Consider the following 26702-nt stretch of genomic DNA (forward strand, 5'->3'; position numbering starts at 1 on the left):
AAGAGGAGAAGAAAGGAGTTCAAAGCTTGGAGTTGCTTGCATCTGGCATATCTGAGACGACGGCGAGGACTCGCCTACTGAGTCTGGGCACCTCAGGGATGCGGCTACATGTCCCATCACATGCATCGCTACTGCCCATCTTCCCCATCCTGTCTTCTGCATTTTCTAGTGCATTTGGGCTTGCACAGCCGTCGGGCTGTGTGAGGTGAGGGAGAACATAAAAGACTCTGCTTCGCTCAGCTACACCTGATACGGTAAGTTAACGCGAGTATGCATCGAGGGCATGGAACTCGTTTGGTTGGGTCAATTCTCCGGAAACGGTAACACGCGAAGTAGTGTAACCTTGCCAGGATTGGCAGTCCCAATTGGCATTCGTGATTGCTTAGCAACAAGCTAGCGCACGGAGTTATCTGTGCCCGGCGGCCTCAGGACCGAGCATTCAGGAGAGACCCGAGTGCTTCCCGTCGTGGTGAGCCCTGAACCCCTGGATCCGTAACAATACACTTATTGATACAAGACATTTCAGCTTTTCATTTTTAATCAACTTGTAAAAATTTCTAAAAGCATGTTTTCACTTCATTGTGGGGTATTTTGTGTACATCGATGACAGAAAAAAAAAATTAAATTTAATAGATTTTAAATTCAGGCTGTAACACAAGAAAATGTGGCCAAAGTCGAAGGGTGTGAATACCTTCTGAAGGCACTGTCGGATAACAATGGGCTGGATGCTGCATTCTTTGTCGGGAATCGAACCAATTGCATTTAAGTATTTACATTTCATTTGCAGAATGGAAAATAATCCATAAAGAGTCCACAGTCGTCACAAGACTACACTGCACAAGTAGTCCTCGCACAATCCTGTACAACCTCAAACAAGGAAATGGGACAATTTGGCCCATCATTGCCATTGTGCACTCCCAGTCTTCTACAGCTTTAAACATCAATCTTTTTGATGGTTTACTAAAGTCTAAGTAACTCGATCTTCGTTGGGTGACCCAACTTGTACATTACAGGATGTTTTGTACTGTTTGTTTCTTATACGTTTCCAAGACCCTGGGCCAATTCCCCCCAAAAGTTTGCTACACCACATTATTTCCACAAGTGGAAGATCAACATCGCAATTAAAACCTTCAATTCTTAATCATCTAGAAACTAGATGTAAAAACAAGAACACGCCTTGGACGACCTTATGTCGTCTTCCAGCGAAACGCGCATGCACAGTCCAAGCTCCGCTCCTCTTTGCCGAGGTAGCGACACACCACCGTCGGATGATCATGAGTAGGTTCAAATAAAACACCAACACTGAAGTACAAGTAACCCGATCTTGATTGGATGTTTGACCCTTACTGTATGTTCTTGCCAGTGCATTGTTATGCAAACTATTTACAAAAACATGGGAAATAAAAAAAACTGCTCTAAAAGCTGGAAGAAAACTCATACTATGTTGCACTGACCTCCAAAATAGGTTCCATCAGCTATCTTCGTCTCATTGTTTCCTTTTGTGAGAATGCTGACAACGCCATGCTGGATAAAGTACATCTTCTTCCCCACAGTACCCTCACACACGATGTAGTCTCTCGGTTGATAAACTTCAAACTTCAGCTTTGTAAGCATTGCCGTTACAAAGTTTGGGTCAGCATTGGCAAACAGAGGCATGGAGGCCACAAGTTTACGGCAATTAAAGTTCACTATGGCCTGTTGGAGTTTGAGGAAAGGATTGTTTGGAGAGAAAAATGTGGATTAAAAATGGAAATATATTATGTTAGGAGAGGAAGGGACAAAAGCAAGGAATTGGGGGGTGGTGGGGGGGGGAACAAAAAAACAAAACAAAAGAAAACTATCGAAGAGCAATAAGAGGAGGGAAATAAGAATGTTCTACTTAGTATTATGCAGAACTCGACCACAATTACACAGACATAGGAATACAAATTATAGATTTAAAAATGAAATTTCTATCAATCGAGTATTTGTACAATGACTGACTGAGCCTGCACTTAACAAAATTATATGCATGAGGTAGACAATGGAGTAAGATATCGTTCTCCTATTGTTGCATGAACTGATTGAGCAGGGGAAGTATTGGAACATGAACCAGACTGTGGCATTGTGGAGAGAGCATCCGCTCAGAGTCTGGAAGGTTGGGGGTTCGATTGTGACGCTCGTCGAGTCATACCAAAGCTTTAAAAATAAATGGTGCATGCTGCTTCCTCACTTGACGCTCAGCATTTTGAGGATACGAACAAATCCCATGGGTTGATATCCCTTGGAGAAGGAGATTTCTCCCCCAAGGTATCACGCTGACTGTGGAGAGAAAAGTTCCACCACTTGATCACAACCAGCGTGTTCTGAGAAGTAACTTCCCCAAAGGTTAACTGCCCTATTTGTCTGATGTCAAGGCCCGTGTTGTCTTCCATCTGTTTGCAAGTGTGTGCGAGACAACTCTTCCATTCACCTTTAAAAGTATGAAAAAGTGCTATTCCTCCTCCGATTATAGCAAATGGAGATCACTCGCGATATCAGTGAAGCACGAAACGCACAAATCTCAGAAACGCCTGAATATCTAATTTCATAATCGATTCACGATTCAAAAGCCCCAAGCAAGGACAGAACCCCAAGCACGCGTGCATCCTTAGAAGCAAACTGGGACCTTGATGCCGACCCCGCTCCATCCATTGCCCCTGTGGTTGTATTGTGATGCTGCACTCATAATCACAAAACCCAACACATGATTACTATTTCTTTAATGGACACAATTATTCCACCCTTCTTGTGGAATTGGTGCGGGGAACGTTTTTAGGCCAAGTCTTTGAGAATGATAAACCCGAGACACCTCCCTTACAACTACTTCTGCTCTTTTTGCCTCCACCTTAAACTGTTTTTTTATTCCTCATCTGTGGAATTGCCTCCAATGTCTACCTATGTAATCTCAATTTTTTTTCCATCCAGCTCTTCATGGTGATGGTTCTGGCAATCCCCAATCATGTTCGATACAATGGGATTTGAACACTCGTTTCTGTGAAGGATAGCGTCGGTGTTTAATGGCCGACAAGATGATGGATTTTATCAAATAAAAATCAACAAGACTGCTTACAGCTGTGGCAAACAAGGTGCAGCTCACATTTGAGAAAGTTAGCTCTTCCTCAAAGGAAATAATAAATAAATAAATAAATAAATAAATAATGGAGCCCCATTGATGTCAGGGCTCTGGCAATGCATCTGCCGCACCTCATTTCCACAGTGGGAAACATTCTCTCATCAACGTTTAGTTGCTCAAAGCCATTACCCAATTTTGCATGTCTCTGTATCAAATATCTGTTCCTTTCCACTTAAATATCAATACAACTTCACATCCATTGTAATCTAGCTCTTCCATGAGCCTCAGCTCTCTCTGGGAATATTTGTAGATATGGTGGAAAGAGCTCTTGTTCATCTGAAAGCCACCATCTCAGCCTCAGTCTTTTAAAGGTGAGAGTTGTTGCATGTTTAGTAAGGATACATTGCTTTATCGATACGAGTAACGAATTCTCACCTCTCGTAGGGGCTCACTGAGCTCTCCCAGAATGCTATCCTCATCAAACATCTTTCCTTGGTAGCGATGTTCATAGTAGTCATGGATTCGCTGCCTTAGATCAGGAGGAAGCTTGTGGAAGGACATGTACTGCTCCACTTGTTTGTACTGTCGGACCGAGATGGGTTAGCTTGTTGAAGTTTACCAACGTCATTGAAATTAACAAATCTGCAACCTTAAACTCAGAACTGAGAGAATATTGCATTGATGGTAATGGAGAGCCTCAATTTGATGGCAACTCCTTGGAAGAGTTTGTCCATTTTTTAGTCGAGAGAGCAATAGAATGATGGGTTGATAATGAGGATCACTAATTAGCAAGCATAAGCATTACATTTACCAAACATCAAAACTAATATAAACAGTAGATTTCAAAGGACGCAATACCATGTGCAGTGTTCAAGTATTTACAGGAGGGCCGAGCTGTTTTTGGGGGTTAGTTCTTGAAAATCCACAAACTCAGAGGGTGGAGGACCGTTTTTTACAGCCATTTTTCCCTGCTGTGCAGGGGTTTGGCTTTTTCTTGAGGCAATGTTTTATGGCCGGATGCCCTTCCTGACGCCAACCCTGGTCGCCTCTTACGACACACAGGGATATGGTACACCTATTCTAACCGGGGCATACACCGGGACCAGTACACTGGTACTCATTTCGCCGACCTCGGAAGGATGACAGGCTGAGTCAACCCCCTGGTGTTAATTCAGCAGCCAACGGGACTTGAACTCAGGACCCTGGGATCCCAAGCCGCCACCCTAACCACTAAGCCAACACCAGGCTCTAAACTCAGAGGGTAATGGGGGAAAAATAGGGTTAGGGACTTCAGCTTTAAAATTTGTCCAAACTGTACCATTAATGAACATGTTTGTGCATTGCTGTTGTGCTACTTATTTTCATGAATAAAAGAGTTATTAAGACCGTAAAATAAAATAAAGTATTATTATTATTATTTCGTATGCAGCCTGTGGCTACTGGCTGCATCATTTCTGGAGAGCACAGCTGTGCCGCTGATGCAGTGCCTCGTTTCCAGTAATCTGGTACTGATTTTGCCAACCTCGGAAGGATGACAGGCCGAGTCAACTACCCCATGGAATTGAAGAAAAGTGTTCCAGTGTACAAGGTGAAGGAAATCATTTTGTGTAAAAGTCTTTCCTGATAAATATTATAACTAAATCATCAATATTCTATCAAAAATATTTGTTTATTAATCAATAAACAGCATTTTTATCGACTTCAAAAGCTCTAATAGTTACCATGGATACAGCATGATATTAACCAATCAGATTGGCCTTCTTCACTCTCTCTGGTCATTCCAAGATGGCGGCCACCATGTTGTAGTGTGTTTGTCACATTGTGCAGGGTGAATGTGGGTAAATTACAAGGTTTCGTGAGGTTTCTTGGAGTATAACCCGTGAATGCATTAATATATGAAAACAGTTGGACGGGTTAGAAAATTGAGTGTATGGCACGAGACACTGCTGGGTATAATCGCCAGTGTTACCAGCGGTTCACGAACAGGAAGAGGATAGAAAAGGGCCTGAAGCGTAAAGCTAAAGGGTGTTTACGACCTGCAAACATAGAAACAGTGCCTTCACCCAAGGACGTAGAATTCTCCTGAGATCTCAGATACCATTTTGTGTCACATCTTCAATATCATTTGACATATTTTGCCAGAGTGTTGACACAAAAAATCATTTCCATTGAAAAGGTTCTGAAAATGAACTCTCTTACAAAACTGTTTATTAGCATTGTATAGGATAATGAAGGCATAGACATCACTAGTTATCAAAGTCATCGGTTAAAGTCAAGACAGAAAAACACATGTCCAGAACTAAAATTTGTTCAGCCTACATCAGCATCATGTGAACTGGTGCATATTGCATCAATTGAAGGAATGAAGTTTTTGATAAGCTTCCTCCTTCAACTGGCAAGACATTCTCAGATATTGACAAGAAAAAGCAATCAAAAGCATCTCAACTGAAGGAGTCGATGAAAGAAAACCAAAACTTATTGGCCTGCTGTCTGATTGTCCAGGAAAAACAACTTGATTTGAAGGATATCTTAAAGTATCCTGTTCACTCTTTGCCAAAGTCTTTAGCTAACTTGAATGGAACAATGGCAAAGAATAACAAAGCAGTTTTGTTGCATGAAGTGGAGAAAATTACCCCCGGTTGTGGGTGACGGTCATCTCTGAAGCTCTGTAGATGTGGATCTCTGATCGGCTTAGAATGGCTTTGATGTCGTCTTGTCTTTTGGTTCAACGTACAGACGAAAGCCCGGGAGTAAAAAGGATAGAAAACCTCAGAAATCAAACTACATTTCTGAGTTATCCGTGGATAGATTTTGAAAATGGTTGATTTGGAACATTTATGATCAATGTATCTTCAAAAGGATATAAACCGGACCTCAGAAATCAAACCGCATTTCTGAGTCATAAATGGCGGATGATATTTTGACAATGGATGATTTCACAAGTTTACAGCATCGGTGACCTTGACATTGACCTTCAATTATGTCTAGAGTCATACCGTCGTACATCACTCATCGACCCCTACCTACATACCAAGTTTCATCAAGATCGGGCAAATTTTTTTTGACCGTATCACATCGACGATTTTTCCAACTTTGAAGACATGTGACTCGATAGACGGATTTGAAAAAACCGGCCCGACCAAATTTAGATATTGTTCCATATTATCAGAATCCGAAGAAATTTCGAAGATTGGATCATAAATGGTGGAGGAGATAGATTTTGAAAATGGACGATTTCGCAACTTTGGAGTGGCCTTGACCTTGACCTTCAATCGTGTCAAACGTCATACATCACTCATCGACATCTACCCACATACTAAATATCAAGAAAATCGGAAAAAAATGGGGACGTACATATGGACGGACATCGAGACTGGTTTTATTAGGTCATCTCGTCAGAGATGGTGCACAGTACACAGACGTTCTTGCCAAAAACATTGCTTTCAGCCCAGAAACCATTATTATTATTGATGCCATGGCCATGATTCAGCAACAGCATAACTTTCCTGAGACACTTGGTCAACTTGCAGCTTCCATTTTGCAACAGTTGGTGTCCCTGGCAAAGAAGTACAAAGCAAAGAGCGTCGACTTTGTGGCAGATAGGTACAAAATTGTATCCATAAAAGACTATGAATGACAGAAAAGGACAACACAATGAGAAACAGAAGTTCACATTCAGAGACCAGACCAGAAGATGCCAAATCAAATGAAGAAATTCTTGGCACGTGGCAGTAACAAGGAAGGGTTGCTCAATTTCTTGGTGGATGAATGAAGAGAAATCTCACCCCTATGCTACTCAAGGTGAAGTTTGTTGCAGATTGCATTCACCAGCTGAGGGAAGTCTCCTTGTTGAAGATGTACCAGATCTACATTCTGACCAAGAAGTCGACACCAGGATTCTCCTTCATGCATTTCATGCATCACAGTTAACATCACCAAATGACATTATCATCTGCACAGTGGATACCAATGTATTTGTTCTCGGTTTGTGGGTAGCAACAGTTTTGACGTGTCGGATCATTGTGGTGCTGATTGCAGGGAACAGTGCATTTGATGTACAAGAGATCAACAAATGTCTTGGAGATAACACTGCAGAAGCCCTTGTTGGATTTCATTCTCTCATAGGATGTGATAGTGTAAGTGCCTTCAAAAAAGCAAAGGAAAAATGAAAGGAATCAAGCAGCATCATCCATTGGTAGGCATGGATGATGCTGAAATACCCAGTCTACAAAAATGCCTTTTGCGAGCTGGGAAAGAACTGGATCTGACAAAATACAGTACAGCAAGATCTCGAGAGGTTTGTGTGTGAGCTGTATGGATGCAAGGAATGTGCTGATGTGAACATTGCCTGTTACACCTGTTTAAGATTCAGATGTGTAAGTGACATTGCTTTGCCACCAAACAGAGACAGCTTTGGCCTTCACATGATGGGAGCAAACTTCCAAGTGAGAATCAACAGATGCTGTTTACAGTAATATTTATCAGCAGCAACCCCACAAGGACAAGGATGGAAAAATAACACATTCAGAGCTTGCAATTAAGTGGACCACCTTAATCATCACTCCAGATATAGTGCTGAGAAGTGTTTACTGTTCTTGCTGTAAAACTTCATGCAGTTCAAGCAAATGCTCTTGCAAGAAGGTTGGAATCTTATGCACCAATGTGTCATTGTAATCCATGCCAAAAACTGTCAACTATCTGGCACTGAAATTGACTCCGACAGTGATGATGACAACTGAAAACATTTCAACAATTTCAAGACAAGTAAAGAAGACGTCTTCATGTCCAGTTGTGACACTATTGAATGATGTTTTGACATTTGACTTTATTATTGGGACTGAATGGTGATTTCTTTACTGGCATACCTTGAAGAGTTATAAGGGTAATTAGGAAAGTTTGGGTTTTAAGGCAGTACTTTTAAATTGATAGTTGTAGTAGTTGATACTATTGTGAACTTAATGAAGGTGAGGTTGGGATTTGCATAAAGTTTCATCTGGGCATGTAGACTATACGTTTTTAATGCGGCCTGTTCCAAAGCAAACATATTTTTCAGAACATTCTTGATTTTTAACAAGGGTTGACCTTGACCTTGAACATTGTCCTTTCCTTTTCCTAAAGGCTGAAGCACACTGAAAATTAGAGGCCCTCTTTGGTCTTAGGCCCATGGCCCAAACCCAGCTGGTGTTGTTTAACAGCAAGACAGGGGCTCAGTCTCAAGAACCTAAGATCTTAAGGCAGCCACCTTAACCGTCAAGCCAACACCAGGCTTATTTTCCTGCATTAGGAACATAAAACAAAGTTAATTTTTCTTGAGTTATTAAGATCATGAAACTTACCTTTAATAATAAACATAGTGGCAATATCCCTGGGTGCTCACTTGGTAGTGGCTGGATAAGATAACCAGGAAACCACTAGTAGGCATGGATGACCCACAAAATATGTAACAGAGAATAAAGTAAATACCTATGGATTATTTTTAATGTCGTGAATAAACTTTCGCACATCATGGGAAATGAAGGTTGTGGTTATGTTTCATCGAAATTGTGTGTGTAGTTTCTGAGAAGAAAGCAAATACATATTTTGGGGGGCAACCCCCCCCCCTGAAACCGCCTCTCAACCCAATGTTTTTAATGGTATAAACAATATTTGGTACATCATGGGTGGTAAACATTGTAATCAAGTTTAATCGAAGTTGTGTGTCGTTTCTGAGAAGAAAGCAAATACCTCTTTATGGGGGGGGGGGCAATGCCCCCGTAAACTCCCTCCGTAGATCTCCTTAAGGCCCAATATTTTTAATTCCATAAACAAACTTTGGTATATATACGGTGCCGAACGCTATGGTAAAAATTTCATCGAAATCGTATGTATTTTGTGGATGGACGGACGGACGCACGCACGCACCATCCCATAAGCCCCTCTCTGCTCTCTGCACATGTGTGGTCGGGACAAATTCAGAGCCAATATACAGTAAAACGGCAGACTTAACTTTCTATTTATGTTCCGATTAGTATTCAAAATATAACATTCGATTTAAGTAGGTTGTTCCTCAATCATAAACTGATAACACGGTTGGACAGACAGGCAGACAGACATGAACCAAATGCTTAACCCCCGCTTTTCGCTTCACATGTGCAGGGTAACAATAAAACATGTACACTATTTATAAATGTATCTATACTATTTTATGTTCTGAGATCGAGATAGGAATTTTTTTTTTTTAACATGACTGAATGTGTGATTAGGATGGGACAGCAGGGTTTTGTGTTTTGTTAAATAGAGTACATGGATGTGGGTGGTTAAAAATCCCAATACCTCCAATGATTATTTCCCCATTTTTGCTCATTGTAGAAAATGGGTCAGATTGCTCTCATATAGTTTACATTCCGTTTGATGACCTATCATTTGCTGTGTTTGGTAGAAGTACAGCATTTGACACTCCATTGATTCAAATAAGAAAGTACAATGTACAATTGAACATGTGTAGGGTTAAGAAAAATTGTGAAAGGTGTATTTTTTTTGGATAAGGATGATGTAGATGCGACAGATATGTGTGTATATATACGTGTTGCCATGACAGATGGCATGGTTGAAGAGGAGAAAGAGCACAAAAAGTACAATAGAAAGCATAGTTATTCACCTGAGAACAATCGTGCCTGTAAAAAGAAATATTCAGATGAAAACAGCAGCTAGCATGTCCAGTGCAATTGGCACCTATTTATTCATATCCGTGACCCCACCTCCAGAAAATCCATTCAGAGTGTCATCATATAGGCCACAGAGTTGACCGTTTAGACATGAACACAGAGCTGAACTACAGCCCAAGTTCTCTGAAGTTTTGAGCCAGTTGAGCCACGGTCATAACCAGAATGGAGAAAAGCACTGACCTGGTCACAGATATATTTGCAGAAGAAAGCGTTGCAGCATTTGAGATTATGCAATTCAACTGTGCTGTTGCCAGGAGAAGAAAATGCACCCAGAATCGAGAACTTCGTTGTTCAAAAACGAATTGTGCTAAAATCAGCCGTTTCCAAAGTCAAAAGCATGTCACTCCAGGGCTTGCGGGGCATGATGCACCATGTTGGGCCACGTACACAAGATGCAAGGTATAAGGTTATGTCATGTGAGAGGTGAGGACCAAGTTTTTGGCACTGAACCTGCTGTTACATTGTTTATGACGAAATCAAAGAATGTTTTAAAACCTATGAATTGCAAAGATTTGATCTGTTCTTAGAAGTTCACAATTAAAAGGCAAATGGTGATCTGACAAATATCCTCACTTTTGACTTCCTCTTCTTGGGTAGAATTTTGAGATATATGCCTCAAAGTAAAAGCGCAATATTCCAGCATCATGTTCTCTGTTGTGTTCCTCATGGGACCATTCCTGAGAGATTCACTTTCAAAATGGTAGGTAGAACCTTGCCATTGTTCTCTTTCTGATTCCTAAACCTTCATTTTCCTTCAAACCTCATTCCCAAATCTTCATTTTCCTTTAATCCTCATTCCCAAACCTTCATTTTCCAACTCCGTATTTGAACCTCATTCCCAAACCCCCACTTTCCGACACCCGGACTCAAACCCCCATTTTCCGATGGTTACCACATCTCATGGAACTAATCGAGGCGAAGGAATTTATGCTAGAGCAGGTCTTTAACGGAGACGAGATTATTCTGGAAGAGGATTCCGCCTCGTACCTTCCTGTTCAAGCAGGAAAGATGTGCTCTGGGGTTCAAGGTTGCTCATGATAATCTTACCCTTCTTCGATGTGACAATCCTATCGGCGACTTCATCGTAAAGCTAATGCTGCTCTTCTGATCACTAAATCTCGCTTCCCCCCCTCCCCACTCCACCAAACCCATTCACCCATCCCCCACTCACCATTCCCACCTATCCCCGCTCCACCTTCCCAGCTCACCCTTCCCTCCTCTCCCCACTTACCCTTCCCCTACTCTCCACTTTGACATCATCATGATTCAGAGCTAAGTCTTGAGTTTCCTATTTACGGCAGAGCACAGTGCGAGTACATAGCGTTCTTACCCTCACACACCTCGCTGTTTTGTAATAAATTAAAAAGGTAAAACTCTTGTGTTTATGTTTATTTTATAACGTATTTATTGTATTTTCATGTTTATTTCAATGCTAACATGGTTTATATATATATATATATATATATATATATATATATATATATATATATATATATATATATTTTTTTTTTTTTTACATGTTCATTAGCCCCTGATGGACTTAGTCTAAAATGGAGACTTATGGATTTGGTCTCGATTTTCGTGTCCATGCGTACGTCTGCAACCATATCTCTGACATGTATGAACCGATTTTAATTTGTACTTGGCCAAAAGACAACACATGATGTTATACATAAGCACGTCATTTTTTTTTGAGTGCAGATCCAAGATGGCCGACTGGCGGCCATTTTAGTTGTAAAAAAACCCCATTGCTGAACACGTCCTCAACCATTTCTCAGACATGCATAGTCCGATTTTGTTCAAACTTGGCACAAGCACAGTACGTGATGGCATACATATGCACTTCACCTTATTTTGCAATCTGATCAAAGATGGCTGACTGGTAGACTGGCAGCCATTTTAGTTGTACATAAATATGGGCTTGCTCTTTAACTCCGTACAGTAAGATTACGAAAACAATGGTGGGCTGTAACATTTTATGTATTTTTTACTTGTTTCAAATGTAATGTGTATATTTGTGACGACCACCCACCTTCCTCAATATTTCCTTGAAACCCAGGAACCAAAACCTCCTTTTCCCAATGACCCTTAGTTTCTACGATCGTGATTTTAACTATCAAAGCATATTACAGGAACCTAACCCTACGATAGTTGATGGTTTACTGTACTCCACTTTGTATTCCTTATAATAATATCACAATAAGTCCCACTTTCAGGTTTCACCTCCATTTATATAACAAGATACAAAACATATTTCTTTCCAACACATTGATAGCTCGTGAGTAACAAGTGCATGCGTTATCAAGGACAAATATAATTTTTTATCCTTATAAATGAGGAGGAGGGAGTCAGTTTCAGGCCTGAACACCACATGTGTTTCACATAGTTTTTAGGACTTTACCATTTATTAAGAACACATGTTAGGATATGTTGTCCAATGTATGGCCCACATGAGAGATGTGCCTGGTTCATGTAGACCTCTGTTCTTCATTGCACAGCCCGCGAGCCACTGGCGGCCCCTGGTGGCCTAAAGTGCGACCCCTGACGTGTGTCCGATAATACACAAATGTGAAAACACCCCCATCATATTCCACCATAAATGCTATCAAATTGACCCAAAGGCTTCAAATGAGTGTTCCAATGTGAAGCATAAAAGTAACATAACTCCATAAGTAGATGGCAGGATACAAACAATTATGCTTGCAGCCAAATTTTAACCACAACGAAGAGGAGTATGTGGAGCGGGGCCTAATATCATCCATTACATAGTCCCGCAGGCAGTGTAGCGGCTCTCATACTGATGTCTTAGCAGCCAAAGTTCCCCCTCCCCGTCTAAAAATAATGAATATCACTGATATAGATATTGAGAGGTTAATAATGTCTCATTGCACATATGTTTGAGTGTGGAACCAGCCAAAAACTGGGTCAGGGCTCATCGCCCACTCAAAGCACGGCATCCAGCATTGGGCTAGGCTCAGGTCAGAAGAAAAAAAATATGCGTTCCAGCCATCGATGTGGGGCGATAACTCCACCCTTGCAGCCATGAATCAGGGCTGTGCTAAAGAAGCAGCCTGCCATGACTGTAAGATTCCTGGGAACACACCTTGAAGGTGGAAAGTTGTAAAAGCACAATGTAGTTTTATGCCCTGTGCTGGAGGCCTTTCATGGACTTTGTTGCCCGATCGGGATTGCTCTCCTGCTGTGTGTCTATTGGCCTTCTTCCCACCCACTCTCCAACTTCCTTTGTCTGTCTGCATTCTGCAAGCCACAGTTCTCGACTCGTGCCTGGCATGTTACAGCCCTGACACTATACTTTGGCCCAGTTCAGTGCAAATGGGTGACCATGTGTGTTTGGCACCGAATGTTTTTTAGTTTCCACCTGTTAAGTTTCACTCTGCTTCTTATTAGTTTTCTTATGCATTCGTGTCTGGGATTTTGTGCCATCCATCCTTGTGTGTGATAAATAAATATATTTATTAAAGGCTGTGTGTGCATTAGAGTTCCCGCCATTTTTGCTGGGCTTCCGATTCAGCTTATTGATTGATAACCCTTGGAGGCCTAAACTGGTGATTGCTTAATTATAACCCGACACAGTTTTCGATTGGTTCAGAGTAAGAGGTGATGTAATCCGCTTGGTGTGATCGTGCTAATTATTGACTGCAAGTGTTGAATAATTGGAATCATTAGATTCCAGTGTGTATGGTTCCCTTGCCAATAATCGCTTGTGCTTCTTGGTGGAGGCCTTCCATGCGACAATACTTTTTCTAGAGCCCTGTCGCAAAACAGATGTGATTAGCCAATTTTTCTTCACAAGCATCGGATTTTACTTGTGTACAAATGGAACGATCAGAGACTGAGGTCGCATTCAGCACAAATTTGACTCTCAAGCACAGAAATAAAACAAAAACAAAGTCTGCTTCTTACAGACAAAGCAACTACAGTGAGAGAAGTCCATTCATTTACCTTTTCCTGGTACTGGCGACGTGAGGAATCCAGGGACTGGATCAGAGCAGTGGCGTATCCGACAAACATGGCGTAACATGTTGCACCCACGATCATGCTCAACATTGTGAGCCACACATCAGACATACCAATTGGTGCTTGTTGCCCATATCCAATGCACAGCATGTGACTCATTGCTGGAAACATGGCAGGAAGGGATTGTGGGTGGTGGAATAGATAAGATCAAGGACTGAATAGTCTGTAAGGTTCTAGAATCCATGTGCATTCTTGTCTATAATCTTAGTAATCATCGGGAAATAGTCATAACACGAATAAACTCAAACCCACTCGATACTAATTTTTTTGAGCCCCTGATGGCAAACATTTTGGATTTTAAAATATCCACCATTTGTAACACACTTAACCACTACTTTGACATATATGGTCTTTGTATTTGTCACAAGAACATGTTTTCTTTTACAACTACACAAGTTTTACGAAGGATTAAAAATATTTAATGGTGTTGACGTGAAGCAGCCACTTTGGATTTCCAAAAGGCCACCATTTATTTTATATATATTTACAGGGATGCCCAAAAGTTACTTTACCCCTGATAAATTTCTCACACTTCCCTCTGTCCATTCCCCTCGTCCCCTCGCCCGCTATGGTATGCGGAAACACTGACTCAGAAGAATGATGGAGCACATACAGATACAATGACAAATTAATTATTGTAAGTACTGTACAATAAAACCTGTATATTAAAAGAGTTCAAGAACAATGCTTCACTGGGAAGGGGTAAAGTGACTTTCAGGCCACCTGTGTATAATATATATATATATATATATATATATATATATATATATATATATATATATATATATATATATATATATATATATATATATATATATAGTCTTTATCGTCATCATAATTGCACAATTAAAATAACTATGATGCTAGTTTCCCGAAGGATTAAAGTACATAGTTGTACCCAATGTGTTGATATTTGAAACATTATTTTGACATTTGACTTTAATAACAAATAACATCATAAACAAATACTTCCTTGCATATTGTTACGGTTTTGGGGGGTAGATGGAATTATTTAATAAGGAAGTCTAGCATTGTGTCGGGTTGCTTGGTCCGTGAACGAGTAGAAGCATCTCGACGTAACTAAATTAGGAAATCTGTGAGCTTAAGTGTGACTGTCACCACACAAGGGGTGGTGTGGTGTAAATTTGCTTAGGGAGTAAAAAGAAGTCCCCCAGTACGTGATTGCCCTCTGTGATTTTTCCCTGTTTTTTATATTACCAGCCAGGTGGCAGTGAAGCTGGGAAACGCGTCCCTGAAACGACAACAAACAGGAAGCCCCGCCTTTCCGGGTTTGGCGACGAGGAGGCCACCACTTGGAGGTGGAGGAGAAAGAGCACCAGGAGGCAAGGAGAGTGATCGAAGACGCAGGAGAGGTTGGCACATTGCACAGGGATATTGTAGAAGGCTCCCGTCTGGTTCGGGAGAACACACACACACGAGGTCAGTGTGAGGACCGCACGAGGCAGGTGGAACCTTTGAAAAGAGGGAGGCTGGGACATTTTGAGCTGTCATGTGGAAAGCCACAAATGAAGCGCCATTTTGCCGAGGAGTGCTGGTGGAGGCGCCTCCATTCTGGGTTTGACGGGATCAGCTCTGGCCCAAGCTGAGTACCAGTGTACTTAAAGGGAGGGGGGAGGTTCTTTTTATTTTGGTCACCGCTTTGTCTTGTTCTGGTGCAGTGCTCCTGTGCCGTAATACCCCTTCAGTCTGCCATTCCGAGTACAACTCCTTTGCCATCCGCTGTTGCCATCCACCATACCCTTCGAGCACGTGTTGAAATCTATATCGATCAACGTATCCGCCTCCTAATAACAAGGAACCACTCGGCTGTCCGGGGGCTGTTTGTGTTCACCGCCCCTCACCACAAATTTGGGTCAGGGGGTTAACTTGGGCAGACCACCCCCACAATAATATAATTACAGCCTGCCATTATGGTCTAAATGACAGCTCGTGTTTTGGCATATCTCCATGTCTGCTTCACACCAATAAAGTTCTGTGCAAACTAAATCCCAATTGCTCAGTATGAACATTATTCATTGCGTTCGGATTACTGGCACTGCAACTGCACCTCGCTAACTTGAAAACAGCAGTTGGGGCCAGCGCAACCTCTGACTTTGGCGTCAGGTGGTTGTCTTTTCTCCAACCGAGCTCAAGAGGGTCTCGAACTATGGCATGAGCAAAAAAATCCTGCTACCATACAGCAGATTGGGAATGAGCTTTCCGGATATGTTGTGTCCAGACTCCAAAAGTTGGTGGTAGCAACTCGACCCCTCTGTCAATGCCCTGTTGCATGAACAAGGTCCACCTCAGGCTGTGTGGTTACATGATGTTGACACCCTTCTTCCAGAAGAGGCTGCACAGAAATTGTATACATCCCTCGATGGTATCATCAGAAGGTGCACTTCCTATTCTCAGAGCAGATATTGAAGGTACGGACACTATGATCTGCTTTCAAGAATGCTTCTAAGCATGCCTTCTTTGATTTACCTCTGATGTGGCCTGATGTATTACAACCTGTCAGTGCATGCCACTTGCACAATGTCCTTACATCATCTTCTCCAAGTGCATTATAAGTTGGTTGCAGCATGACAAGTCAACACTGATCACTTGTACCAATCAGCATAGCGGCTTTTACACCAAGAAGAACACACCTCAACACATGGTCTGTGTCTTGACTGTACAGTATATATAAACTTAGCAATGAATCTGTATCTTGACTGTATACATGAATGGTAGACCCAGCCTTTGCTACTTATACAGCATGTAAGATAGTCAATGTGTCAGCCTCTTTCTGTGAGCTATCACCAGGAATGATATCACCAGCTCTGTTTGACATGACTCTTATCCATCCATCCATTAGGACCATACTCTGTGCAGAGCGTTGGTGCCGCCGAAGCAGTCTTCTTGGCTATTGGGAACAATCCTGGACGGGTCGCCACTCCGACACAGTATACCAGCATGCTGGCACTCATTTTGCCGACTTCGGAAGGATGACAGGCAGAGTCAACCCCACCTGGTGTTAATTCAACAGGTGAGCGGGATTTGAACTCAGGACCCTAGGATCCCAAGCCCACTACCTTAACCATTAAGCCAACACCAGGCATATGACTCTTATGTGTTGCAGTAATGATTAATACTTCTGCATTATTTACAAGCTTCTGTGCCAGGTTGAGGGTGAAAGAATATTTTGTAGTAGCGCTTCCAAGAAATGAATTTGCATCTTTGGCTTTGGTGTTATCTACAGGTAGTGGACCAATAAATGGAAACACCAACAGACTGTCACGTAGTAGGGTGTTGGGCCACCACATGCATCCAGAACGGCATGGGTATGACTTACATAGAGATAAACAAGGGTCTGGAACGGTTCTGCTGGAATGTGGCTCCATTTTTCTACAATGAAGTCCAATTCATGTCTGTTTGATGGAGGTGGAAACCATTGTCTTTGGCACCTCTTCTGACAGTCCGACAAATAATCTATGGGATTTAGGTATGGCAATTGTGAGGGCCATGAAAGATGGATAACTTCATCCTCGTGCTCCTAAAATCACCCGGTGACAACACATGGCCTGTGGACTGGAGCACTGTCGTCAAGAAAGATACCCCTTCCAGCAGGGAAGAAATGCTGCATCATGGGATTTGGATAATCGCTCAAGATGGGAATGTAATGTGCTGCATCAATCCTGCCTTTTAATGGAATGAGTGGAGCCAGGCCATGCCAGGAAAATGCACCCCACACCATTATGAAACTGCCAGAATGTTTTACTTTTGGAACCAGGGCACTTGGGACTGTCGACCTCCTTGGGTGCCACATGCACACATCCATTTAGTGAAGAACATGGTGAAGGATGACTCATCAGACCATAATCACATTCCTCCATTGCTCGGCAGTCTATTGCCTATGCTCCTTGCATCACTGGGTTACCTGGTGTTATGAGTGGTTTCTACATAGCAACCTGGCTATGGTATCCCACCCTGTGAAATTCCCTTCTGACTGTTTCAACTATCCAGAAAGCTCATGACCCATGTTGAATTCTGCAAACAGTTTGTCCGCCATTGCTGTCCTGTTTCACCTTGCAGTTTGGACTAATGGCTGTGCATCACGGTTGTCGAGTATGCGCTTCTGCCCACTGTTGCCCTTCAATGATGATGTCCTTTTTTCCCAGGCTGACATTACCTTTGAGACATTTCCTCGTGACACATTTGCAATCTCCGCAGCCTTTGTCAATGAAGTTTCTGCCAAACGCGCAGCATCAGTTATACCCTGATGGAAGGTCCTGAAGTCTCCTCTTACGGCCATGCTGGTTCTTAATCATGGATTCGAGCCACAGCCCACATGCACATACACATACACATTTACGACAAGAAGACTGCCGTGAGGAGATTTGGATATTTGACATGCCGATCACGTACATGTGGTGGCCCCAAACTTTGCATTTATGTTGTACGGCCTGTGTACCCTGGTGTTTCCATTTTATTGTCCCCAATCTGTACATTACATCCTGTCATGGATGTCTTAATACTTCTGCACAATTCTTATGTTGCCTCCTTTAGGGATCCCTCTTTGGAGTAATTGTCAAACAAACCCTGAGTAACATTGTAGTTATAAGCTTTGGTATTTATGAATGCAACATATGCATTGCTGAGGCCCTTGCAATTCTCAAACAATTTTACTGCCTTCAGTAGCCATACTGTCAATGATGAGAAACGTTTGAATTTGTTGTATCCCGATTCTTGTGCAGACGATTCGGCTAATTTTATCTCTGCAGTTGTGTGGAAGGGTCTCTATAACTGTGATCACTTTACTCTGTCAGGTGAACAAAGCCATCTGGTTTCATCAGTGTAATAAAAAAAAAAAAACTCGTATTTGCCAATTACCTCTCCCACATCTAGTTCACGGAATGAACATACAACAATAAAGCAATCTGAAAGTGAGACCCTAACAGCTTGGTTGCTCGATGAGCCAGAACTTCAGACTTTGCTGGCAGTTTGAAATGGCCTTCAAGCTGTTGTCAAAAAATTGATGCTGCAGATGGAAACGTTTGTGAGTGCACCACCAGCTTTGTGGTCTGAAATTATTGATAAATCATAGTTTGTGAGATTATGACGCATGATTTGTGCAAGGCCTGATCGCATGACTCGGTTGTAGCTGCTTTTGATTCATCTGTTCATTATCATATGTTCGACTGGCACAGAACACTCACTGGGGTCATCAAGAGACCCTGTAAAGGACCACTTTTCTCTAAGAGTGTTCGTAATCACCCACCTGATTATTTTGGCACATTTAAAGTTCACAGTAAGATAACCTTGAACGTCTTGCTAAGCCTTAGCCATATCTCAGCTTCATGACCAGCTTTCTTAGATTGCAAGATGCCCAGTAAACTACCTCTTTTGGGGGATATGACAATGGTCAGCATGTTCTCTGAGATTTTTGTCATCAATGTTCCACATGTTATTGTCTTGATAACCATACCATAAGGACGCATCATGTTAGTGGACATAGTTTCGATCTGAACCGTGGTAATATATTCTCGAGATTAAATTCTCTCATGTAACTCATCATAAAATTCGATCTTTCTTGCTCTGAATGCTGCATCTTCAGTATCTTTACTAGAAGTACCACATATTTGAGGAAATTGAACACATTTCCACAAATATTTGGTTTTAAAGCTACTATGATAAACAATGTCTCTGGCAAGGAAGTCGAGTCACCTTCTGCAATGATATCTGCTAACTGCATTTTCCACGAAGCATGGTCACTGTTATCTACAATACGTTTGATCAACCTTGCACTGTTCTCACTCTGGCAAACACATGTAATCTCGCCGTCCTTGTTGGGATAATTTCCTTGATGCAAACAGTGCTGGTGATTGAATATTTTAGAACCAGATTGTGACATTGTAGAAAGTTGCCCTTTCTTTTTCTCATCGGGTCAGCACTGCTTTTCTACCTCCTTTCAAGTCTATCTTTATCTGTTGCATCGCTGAAACAGTTGTGATGCCACTGTGCCACTCTTGTTAATAGATCTCTCCTTGTCAGTCCTTTCAGTTTGCGTGGCATACTGACAAAGTCAGGATTCCCAAATTCTGATCTCTTATTCACACTTAGTAGAAATGTTTCATAGATAGACACATCTCTTGGTTTACATAGTTTGTCTTTGTTTTTTGATTCTTGACACTTTATACATATACTTAAATTGGTTGGCTTCCATTTCGCCAGTATCACTTCCACATGGGTGCTAGAATCATGTTCCCCAGCATTACATGAGGCAAGTGGTACTGGACATGCTTGCTCATCTTCAGCCACCTCTTCTGTATCCATCACTACTGAAAATAAAGTCATCATTTTCAGAGTGAAAGTAGAGTGGGGGAAAAAAAGTAGAAATTTAGCCATTTTAAATTCCACGATGGCCAATTTGAAATGCAGAAAGACAACCACGACAGTCAGTGACCCTAAAAATGGGGGTGTATCCTTTGGAATAAAGTTTCGCAGGGGCCAAGAAGTCAAGATATTCAAAAAATGTGTAAAAGGTAGCCATTTTGAAATTCAAAATGGTGGCTATTAGGAAAGTATAAAATGGTCTCTAGTGCTTTTGTGTTTAACAGTGTTACAAGAATATTTCCTAACAGTTGCAAAGATTATACCCAAAAATGCATATGAATATCAATTTTGCCACACAAGTTGACAAGACTGTTTGGGGTTAAAAAAAAAAACAGGTAGATAATTAAATGGAAGATTTTGTTGGTAAAAGGCTAAAAACACAAAAGAATGTTGCATGGATGTTGGTGTGGAAGGGGGGGGGGAGGCAGGGGAACATTGGCAGGAATAGCACTGGTATTGGGTTAAAACATTTCAAATGATAATTTTGTTTAAGTTATCACAGACCCACACAACATCACAAACTCCATCCTTCCATAAAGCCTCCATCTAGTAATTTCTGGAACCGATCCATTTATCATCCCGCCCCCTCCCGGAAGGAGGGAGCGGGATATTGTAATCGTCCGGTTTGTTTGTCTGTCTGTCTGTTAGCAACTTTATGGCAAAACGGCTTTAGCAAACACTATCAAATTTAATCCACAGGTGGGCAATGAACCTTGGATGACCCCATTAACTTTTGGGTCCAATTGGATCAAAGGTCAAGGTCAAGGTCACGAAAAGATCAAAATCGTTTTTCGCTCATAACTTCGTCAAAAATGATCTGATTTACTTCAAACTAAGCTTATAGTGAACCATATTCTATTTGTCACTTGTAATCCTGCCCATTCCTATAGTGGAAAATGCATATTTGTGAAGATCGGTAGGGTCCGAAGTTTTGGGGGTCATGGCCATCGGTCAAAATTACAAATTTTCCATTAAAACTTTATGGGAAAAATACAACTTTATGGGAAAATGGCTGGCTCAAACACTGTCAAATTGTATCCACAGATGGGTAATGAACCTCGGATGACCCCATTAACGTTTGGGTCCAATTAGGTCAAAATCTTTTTCGCTCATAACTTCGTCAAAAATGGTTTCATTGACTTCAAACTAAGACTAAAATATTCCTTATTCTATTCCTTATAATCAACATTCAGGTTAAGGATATATCAAATTTAAATTTGATCCCCAAAATAACTTTATGCCTTAAATGGGCGGGATTTGTTGTGCTTGGCACCACTTGTTGCAAATGCAATTGTGGCTGAGATTTTGTTTTTGCCTCTTTTCATACACAGACCATCTCACATGGATTTGAAAATCTTATCAACCATCATCCCTCTCCATTTTACACAAAGTAAATGTTGAAACTTCCTCCTCACAATTTAATATCATAATACCACACTATCCTCTTCAATGATGACAGCAGAGGCCAGTAATACAGTGTTTGTTTCTGACAACAGACCAGAAACATCTTCTCGTATGTTAAAAATTGGGAATGTATTTTTTTTTCGAAGTTTTAACGGTAAAAAAGATAATACAATGATTTAAACAACATTCCTTTTTGAGTAATACACTCATACATTTAACCAGCTCACATGAAAATTATCCTGTACCCAGCACGCTTGGCCTAAACTAGTCAAATGGTTGCTATGGATATGAGGCCTGAGGCCGATGTGACAAAACGGTTTTCTCCAGTTTTACTGCGTGGAAGTCATCTCCACATTTTTGTTTTTTTTAATACTTGTATTCATATTAGCTGCAATAGCAGAAAATATTCCTCCAATAATAGCATTGTTTAATAAAAAGAAAGAAAAAAATCAGACACAATCGTAATAAATAAATATCCCCATCCATTTTGCCCTGAGTCCCTAACACAGAGCCTAATTCTTAAGTCTCAGTTAAGCCCACAAGCAGAGGGAGAGAAAACAATAAAGGAATGGTGATAGAAGCAAGAGCATAAAGCTGAAATTGCAGGACTGATGTTAAAAATAAATGGAGGAGGAGGATGTGTGAGGAGCTGAAAGTCATGGCACCTCAGACTGGTCTGCCATATTCTGATGCTCTCTGTACCACTTTTTGCCCAGTTAGACTCTCACAAGCGCCCCGATTCGGGATGGCACACCCCCTTGATGTTGCTGGGGTGTGCCATTACCCGTTGATGATGGTTCCAGCCCCCCTTCTCCTTTGTCTCCAGAGGTCCAAGCCGCTTCTACTACCTACGAGTATTGTACACATTCTCGTGAGCCGTCCCTGCTGTGTGCACTTTATTTACAGAGAGAGTTTCTCCCTTCATAAACTCTGATCTGTCCCTTTGCAAACATTACCTATCCTCTTGTCCTCTCTGCCTGTATGGGCTGACTTTGCTACACAACATATTGGCAACGAGGATGGCTCACCTTGCTCTTACCCAATCTGCTGCATTCTTACCAAGTCTGGGTGAGCCTTCGATACCTCTTACCTCATGGATGCGCATGTTCGAGAACTTCATGCTGGAAGTAAATGACGACGCACTTTCTGATGCGAGGAAGCACGCATTGCTTGTCCACTGCCTTGGAACTGAAGGACAGCGTTTATTCTATACCCTCCCAGTTGATGGGGACATGTACTCTGCTGATGTCAGTGAACCTACTGCTCAATCTGTTGCTGCTTTACGTGAGATTGTGGTTAATTGAGAGTTTAGTGACCTCTCTGATGAAATGATACGAGATCAGCTCGTAGAAAAAAAAAACCCTTACAGCTCGTATACATGAACGGTTGCTTTTGGAACTGGAGCTTCCACTGCAAACAGCCCTCGTAATGGCGGGACAAACCGAATCGGCCATGGCGGAAGCGAAAGTGATTACGTGCGGCTCGTCGACGTCCTTTCAGGATGTAAATACAATAACAGCACGTACCAGCACGGGACAATACAGACACGACCCCATCCACAGGGATACATCAAATGAACCTGCAAACCCAAAATTTTCACACGCTCGACAGGTACGCCAAGAGAGTACTTGTTGTCGTTGTGGATCTGCAATGCACTTTGCCAATTACCCCAACTGCCTTGCAAAAGGTGTAAATTGCAGGCAGTGTGGCAAAAGTGGACATTTTACGAAAGTATGTCACAGTGAAGACCACAAATACCAAGTGCAGGAAGTGACTGTTTATGCTTAAAACAGTCACATCTGGCACACACAAGCCTCTGAACAAATTAGAGGGAACCTATTTTGTGATGTTCGTCTTTGCACACATAAATTGCTGGTGGACAAACATTCAGTCGTTTCCATACTTCCAGTCTACCTACCTGGACCATTTCAAGAATGCACTTCTTACAGAACTACAATTACACTTGGTGACTGATCTAAAAAAAAACAAACGATCACTGTAGTTGGTTGTCTTCAAGTACAGATGCGACAACCATGTTTCTGTGCCTGCTGATTTCTTCATCGTGCCTTCTGGAACACCTATACTCGGCATGGACCTCTTCACTACTCTCAGGCTGAATATTTTTAATGGATGTGTAACTCCTGCATCAGTGCTAAGTACCTCTGAGCATCAAACATTGACTTGGCGGACATCTAATCCTAACGTCACTGAAACTCTAGGCTATGCAAAAGGATTTGTACACAGAGAGAAGATGAGGCCTGATGTGGTGCCAATCCAGCAGAAGCTTCGCCGTTTACCTTTTCCTGTCCGCGATGCTGTCTCGCAAGAAGTGAAAACGCTTGAAGAAACGGGTATCATTGAGAGAATTGACTCTTCCGAATGGGTTTCACTTATTGTCGTTATGCATAAGAAAACAGGAGGTATACGACTATGTGTGTATCTTCGTGAACCCAAGAAGGCGATCATAGTAGACAGTCATCCACTCCCACCTATTGAGGAGGTATTCGCAGAACTCCAGGGAACGAGAATGTTCTCTACTCTTGATCTTCAGAGTGCATACCATCAAGTGCCCTTGCATGAGGAAAGCAGAGATCTTACGGCTTTCATAACATCAGAGGGACTTTTCCATTTTTCCCGTGTTCCTTATGGTCTTGCTTCTGCTCCCAGTGCATTCCAGCGAATGATGTTACAGATCTTAGCTGGCAAGGAGGGTGTCCAGTCTTACCTAGAGGACATAATTGTGTCTGCTTTGTCTCCTGAGAAACATGAGGAATGTCTTCAAACTGTTTTGAATCATATTGATCAAGCAGGCTTAAAACTGCATTCTGACAAATGTCATTTCAGGAAGGCTGAACTTTCTTTTCTGGGCCACCTGATCTCAGAAAAGGGCCTGAGCCCAAACACCGAACATGTGGTGGCAGCAACACAAGCACCACCCCCAAAGGATGCATATGCTCTGCGTTATTGATACTCCAAATTAATTCCAAATTATGCAACAGTCGTGGAGCCACTTCGTGCCTCACTGTGCAAGGATGCTGACTTCTCCTAGACCGAGGCTGCGCACACTCAATTTGAAAGGGTAAAAAAATTGATTGCTAACAGCCCTGCACTTGCTTTGACCCTCCTCTGACCACCGACGCATCTGATTATGGACTCGGAGCAGTGCTCACTCGACTTCATGAGAACTCTACGGAGGAAACAGTAGAATTTGCCTTATGAACGCTCACAGAATGTGAATGCAAGTACTCTACAGTAGAGAAGGAAACACTCGCCTGTGTCTGGGCAATTGAGAAATGGCGTACTTACCTGTGGGGTCGGAAATTTATCCTGCATACAGAATACGGTCCACTGACCACACTACTGTCTGCGAAAGGTCTTGGTCGAGCTGGAATGAGAATTTGCACGTTGGTCTGCAGGCTTACTGTCGTTTAACTGTGAAACTGTGTACAAACCTGGCCATTAAAATGTGAGTGCAGACTGTTTTTCATGGTTACCACTCCCCATGACAGAGCACAAAATGGATGTAGAAATGGTGGCTTTAGTGTCCGGTGACTGCGATGCTGTACCTGTGGAACAATTCAAGGAAACTTGCAATAGATGCCCTATTCTACTGAAGGTGCGAGGATATATCTCCAGAGGATGGCCTTGCACTGAGAAGGGCATTGACCCAAATGTACTTCCATACTTTCGCATTCGGAATGAACTGGCTGTACAGGAGGATTACTGGATTCGGGACACTCACCGTGTGATAGTGCCGACAGAACTTCAACCCAAGTTCATCCAGCTTGCCCATGATATGCATCAAGGTATTGTAAGGACTAAACAAAGGCTGTGTGACCTCTACTGGTGGCCAGAGATGGACTCCCAAGTGGAAGTTCCATCAAGTTGTGCATTACTTACCAAATGCATGATAAAACAGCTGTCACTCGGGTTCTACCTTTGCAAGCAGTTCCACTTCCTGATGCTGCTTTGGAAAAGCTTGCTATCGATATAGTGGGACCACTTGATAATGGCAAATATGCCATTACATTAATTGATTACTTCAGCAAAATGGCCAGAAGTAGCCTTTATACATCCCAAGTAACATCTGCAACAGTTATCAAGTTCCTGACTACAGTATTCAGTCGTGAAGGAAATCTGCAGGAACTTATCTCTGACAATGGATCTCAGTTTGTTTCAACTGAGTTTGAAACATTCCTGCAGGAAAGAAACATCAAACACTGCCGTAGTTCTATATATTACCCACAAGCCAACAAGGAGATAGAACGATTCAACAGAGTATTTAAGGACTGTTTACATCCTGCAAATCTCGAAGGGAAGCCCTGGAAATCATTTGTACCTGACTTATTGCAAACGAAATCGAGCTGCAAGACGTGCAACAACTCATCAGATCCCTGCTGAACTTCTACATGGATGTGCATTGCACACCAACTTGCACATTGGGAATCGTCAAATCAGCGTACCTGCTGCAACACTTGAGGATGTGAGACGCAGTGTTCTACAGAAATGAGAGAAGTCTAAACGATATACAGACAAGTGTCGGGGAGCGAAACCTTACACCTTTCAATGTGGTTCTTTCGTGCGAGTTTCGAAACCTGGACTTCACCAGAAAGGACAAAACAAGTTTACCCAACCCCTCAAGATTAGTGAACACAGAGGTCCTGCGACCTACAGACTCTGTGATGGGAAAGTGTGGAATGCAATTGATCTAGCACCTGCAAATGAGACCTCAAATGGACTTTCTGCTGGAAGTACGACAGGTTCCGAGAACTATAGGGCACATAGCTCTGTCCAATAAATGCCTCCACAAGTTTTTACCCTAGGTGTTCAATGTGGGACGAAATATCATCGAGCCCCTGAATCTACCAAGGACTTTGTCACGTGACATGTTACCTTGCGTTCCATGCTTACTTTTTTCTTTTTTGGGGGGGGGTTCATTATCAGTTGTTATTTTCACGAAAAAAGGAATATGTGGTATTGGGAGTTCCATGAATACTAATGAATGCACGATGAGCTGGAACTGTCGAGGCAGAACCGAGAGTGACGTCAGAGAGCTGTAGAGTAAAGGCAGCAGGAGACTGATT

At 42.0% G+C, this 26702-nt stretch overlaps 1 protein-coding gene across 4 annotated transcripts in view; it reads right to left on the minus strand.

Moving 5' to 3' along the window:
• LOC147017111 (potassium/sodium hyperpolarization-activated cyclic nucleotide-gated channel 2-like) overlaps nt 1-26702 on the minus strand; it is a 94943-nt gene that overhangs the window by 18314 nt on the left and 49927 nt on the right. For 3 of the 4 annotated variants that reach the window (XM_085846495.1, XM_085846492.1, XM_085846493.1), the window contains exons 8-10: nt 13762-13937; nt 3530-3676; nt 1455-1695 (exon numbers count right to left, since the gene is read on the minus strand). In XM_085846495.1, the coding sequence (XP_085702621.1) occupies nt 1455-1695; nt 3530-3676; nt 13762-13937 (564 nt within the window). The remainder of the gene's footprint in view (nt 1-1454; nt 1696-3529; nt 3677-13761; nt 13938-26702) is intronic. The other variant, XM_085846494.1, reaches the window with a different exon arrangement.

Source organism: Eptatretus burgeri, chromosome 11 (genome assembly GCF_056783735.1).
Source record: "Eptatretus burgeri isolate ZD-2024b chromosome 11, Ebu_testis_v1, whole genome shotgun sequence".
NCBI lineage: Eukaryota > Metazoa > Chordata > Myxini > Myxiniformes > Myxinidae > Eptatretus > Eptatretus burgeri.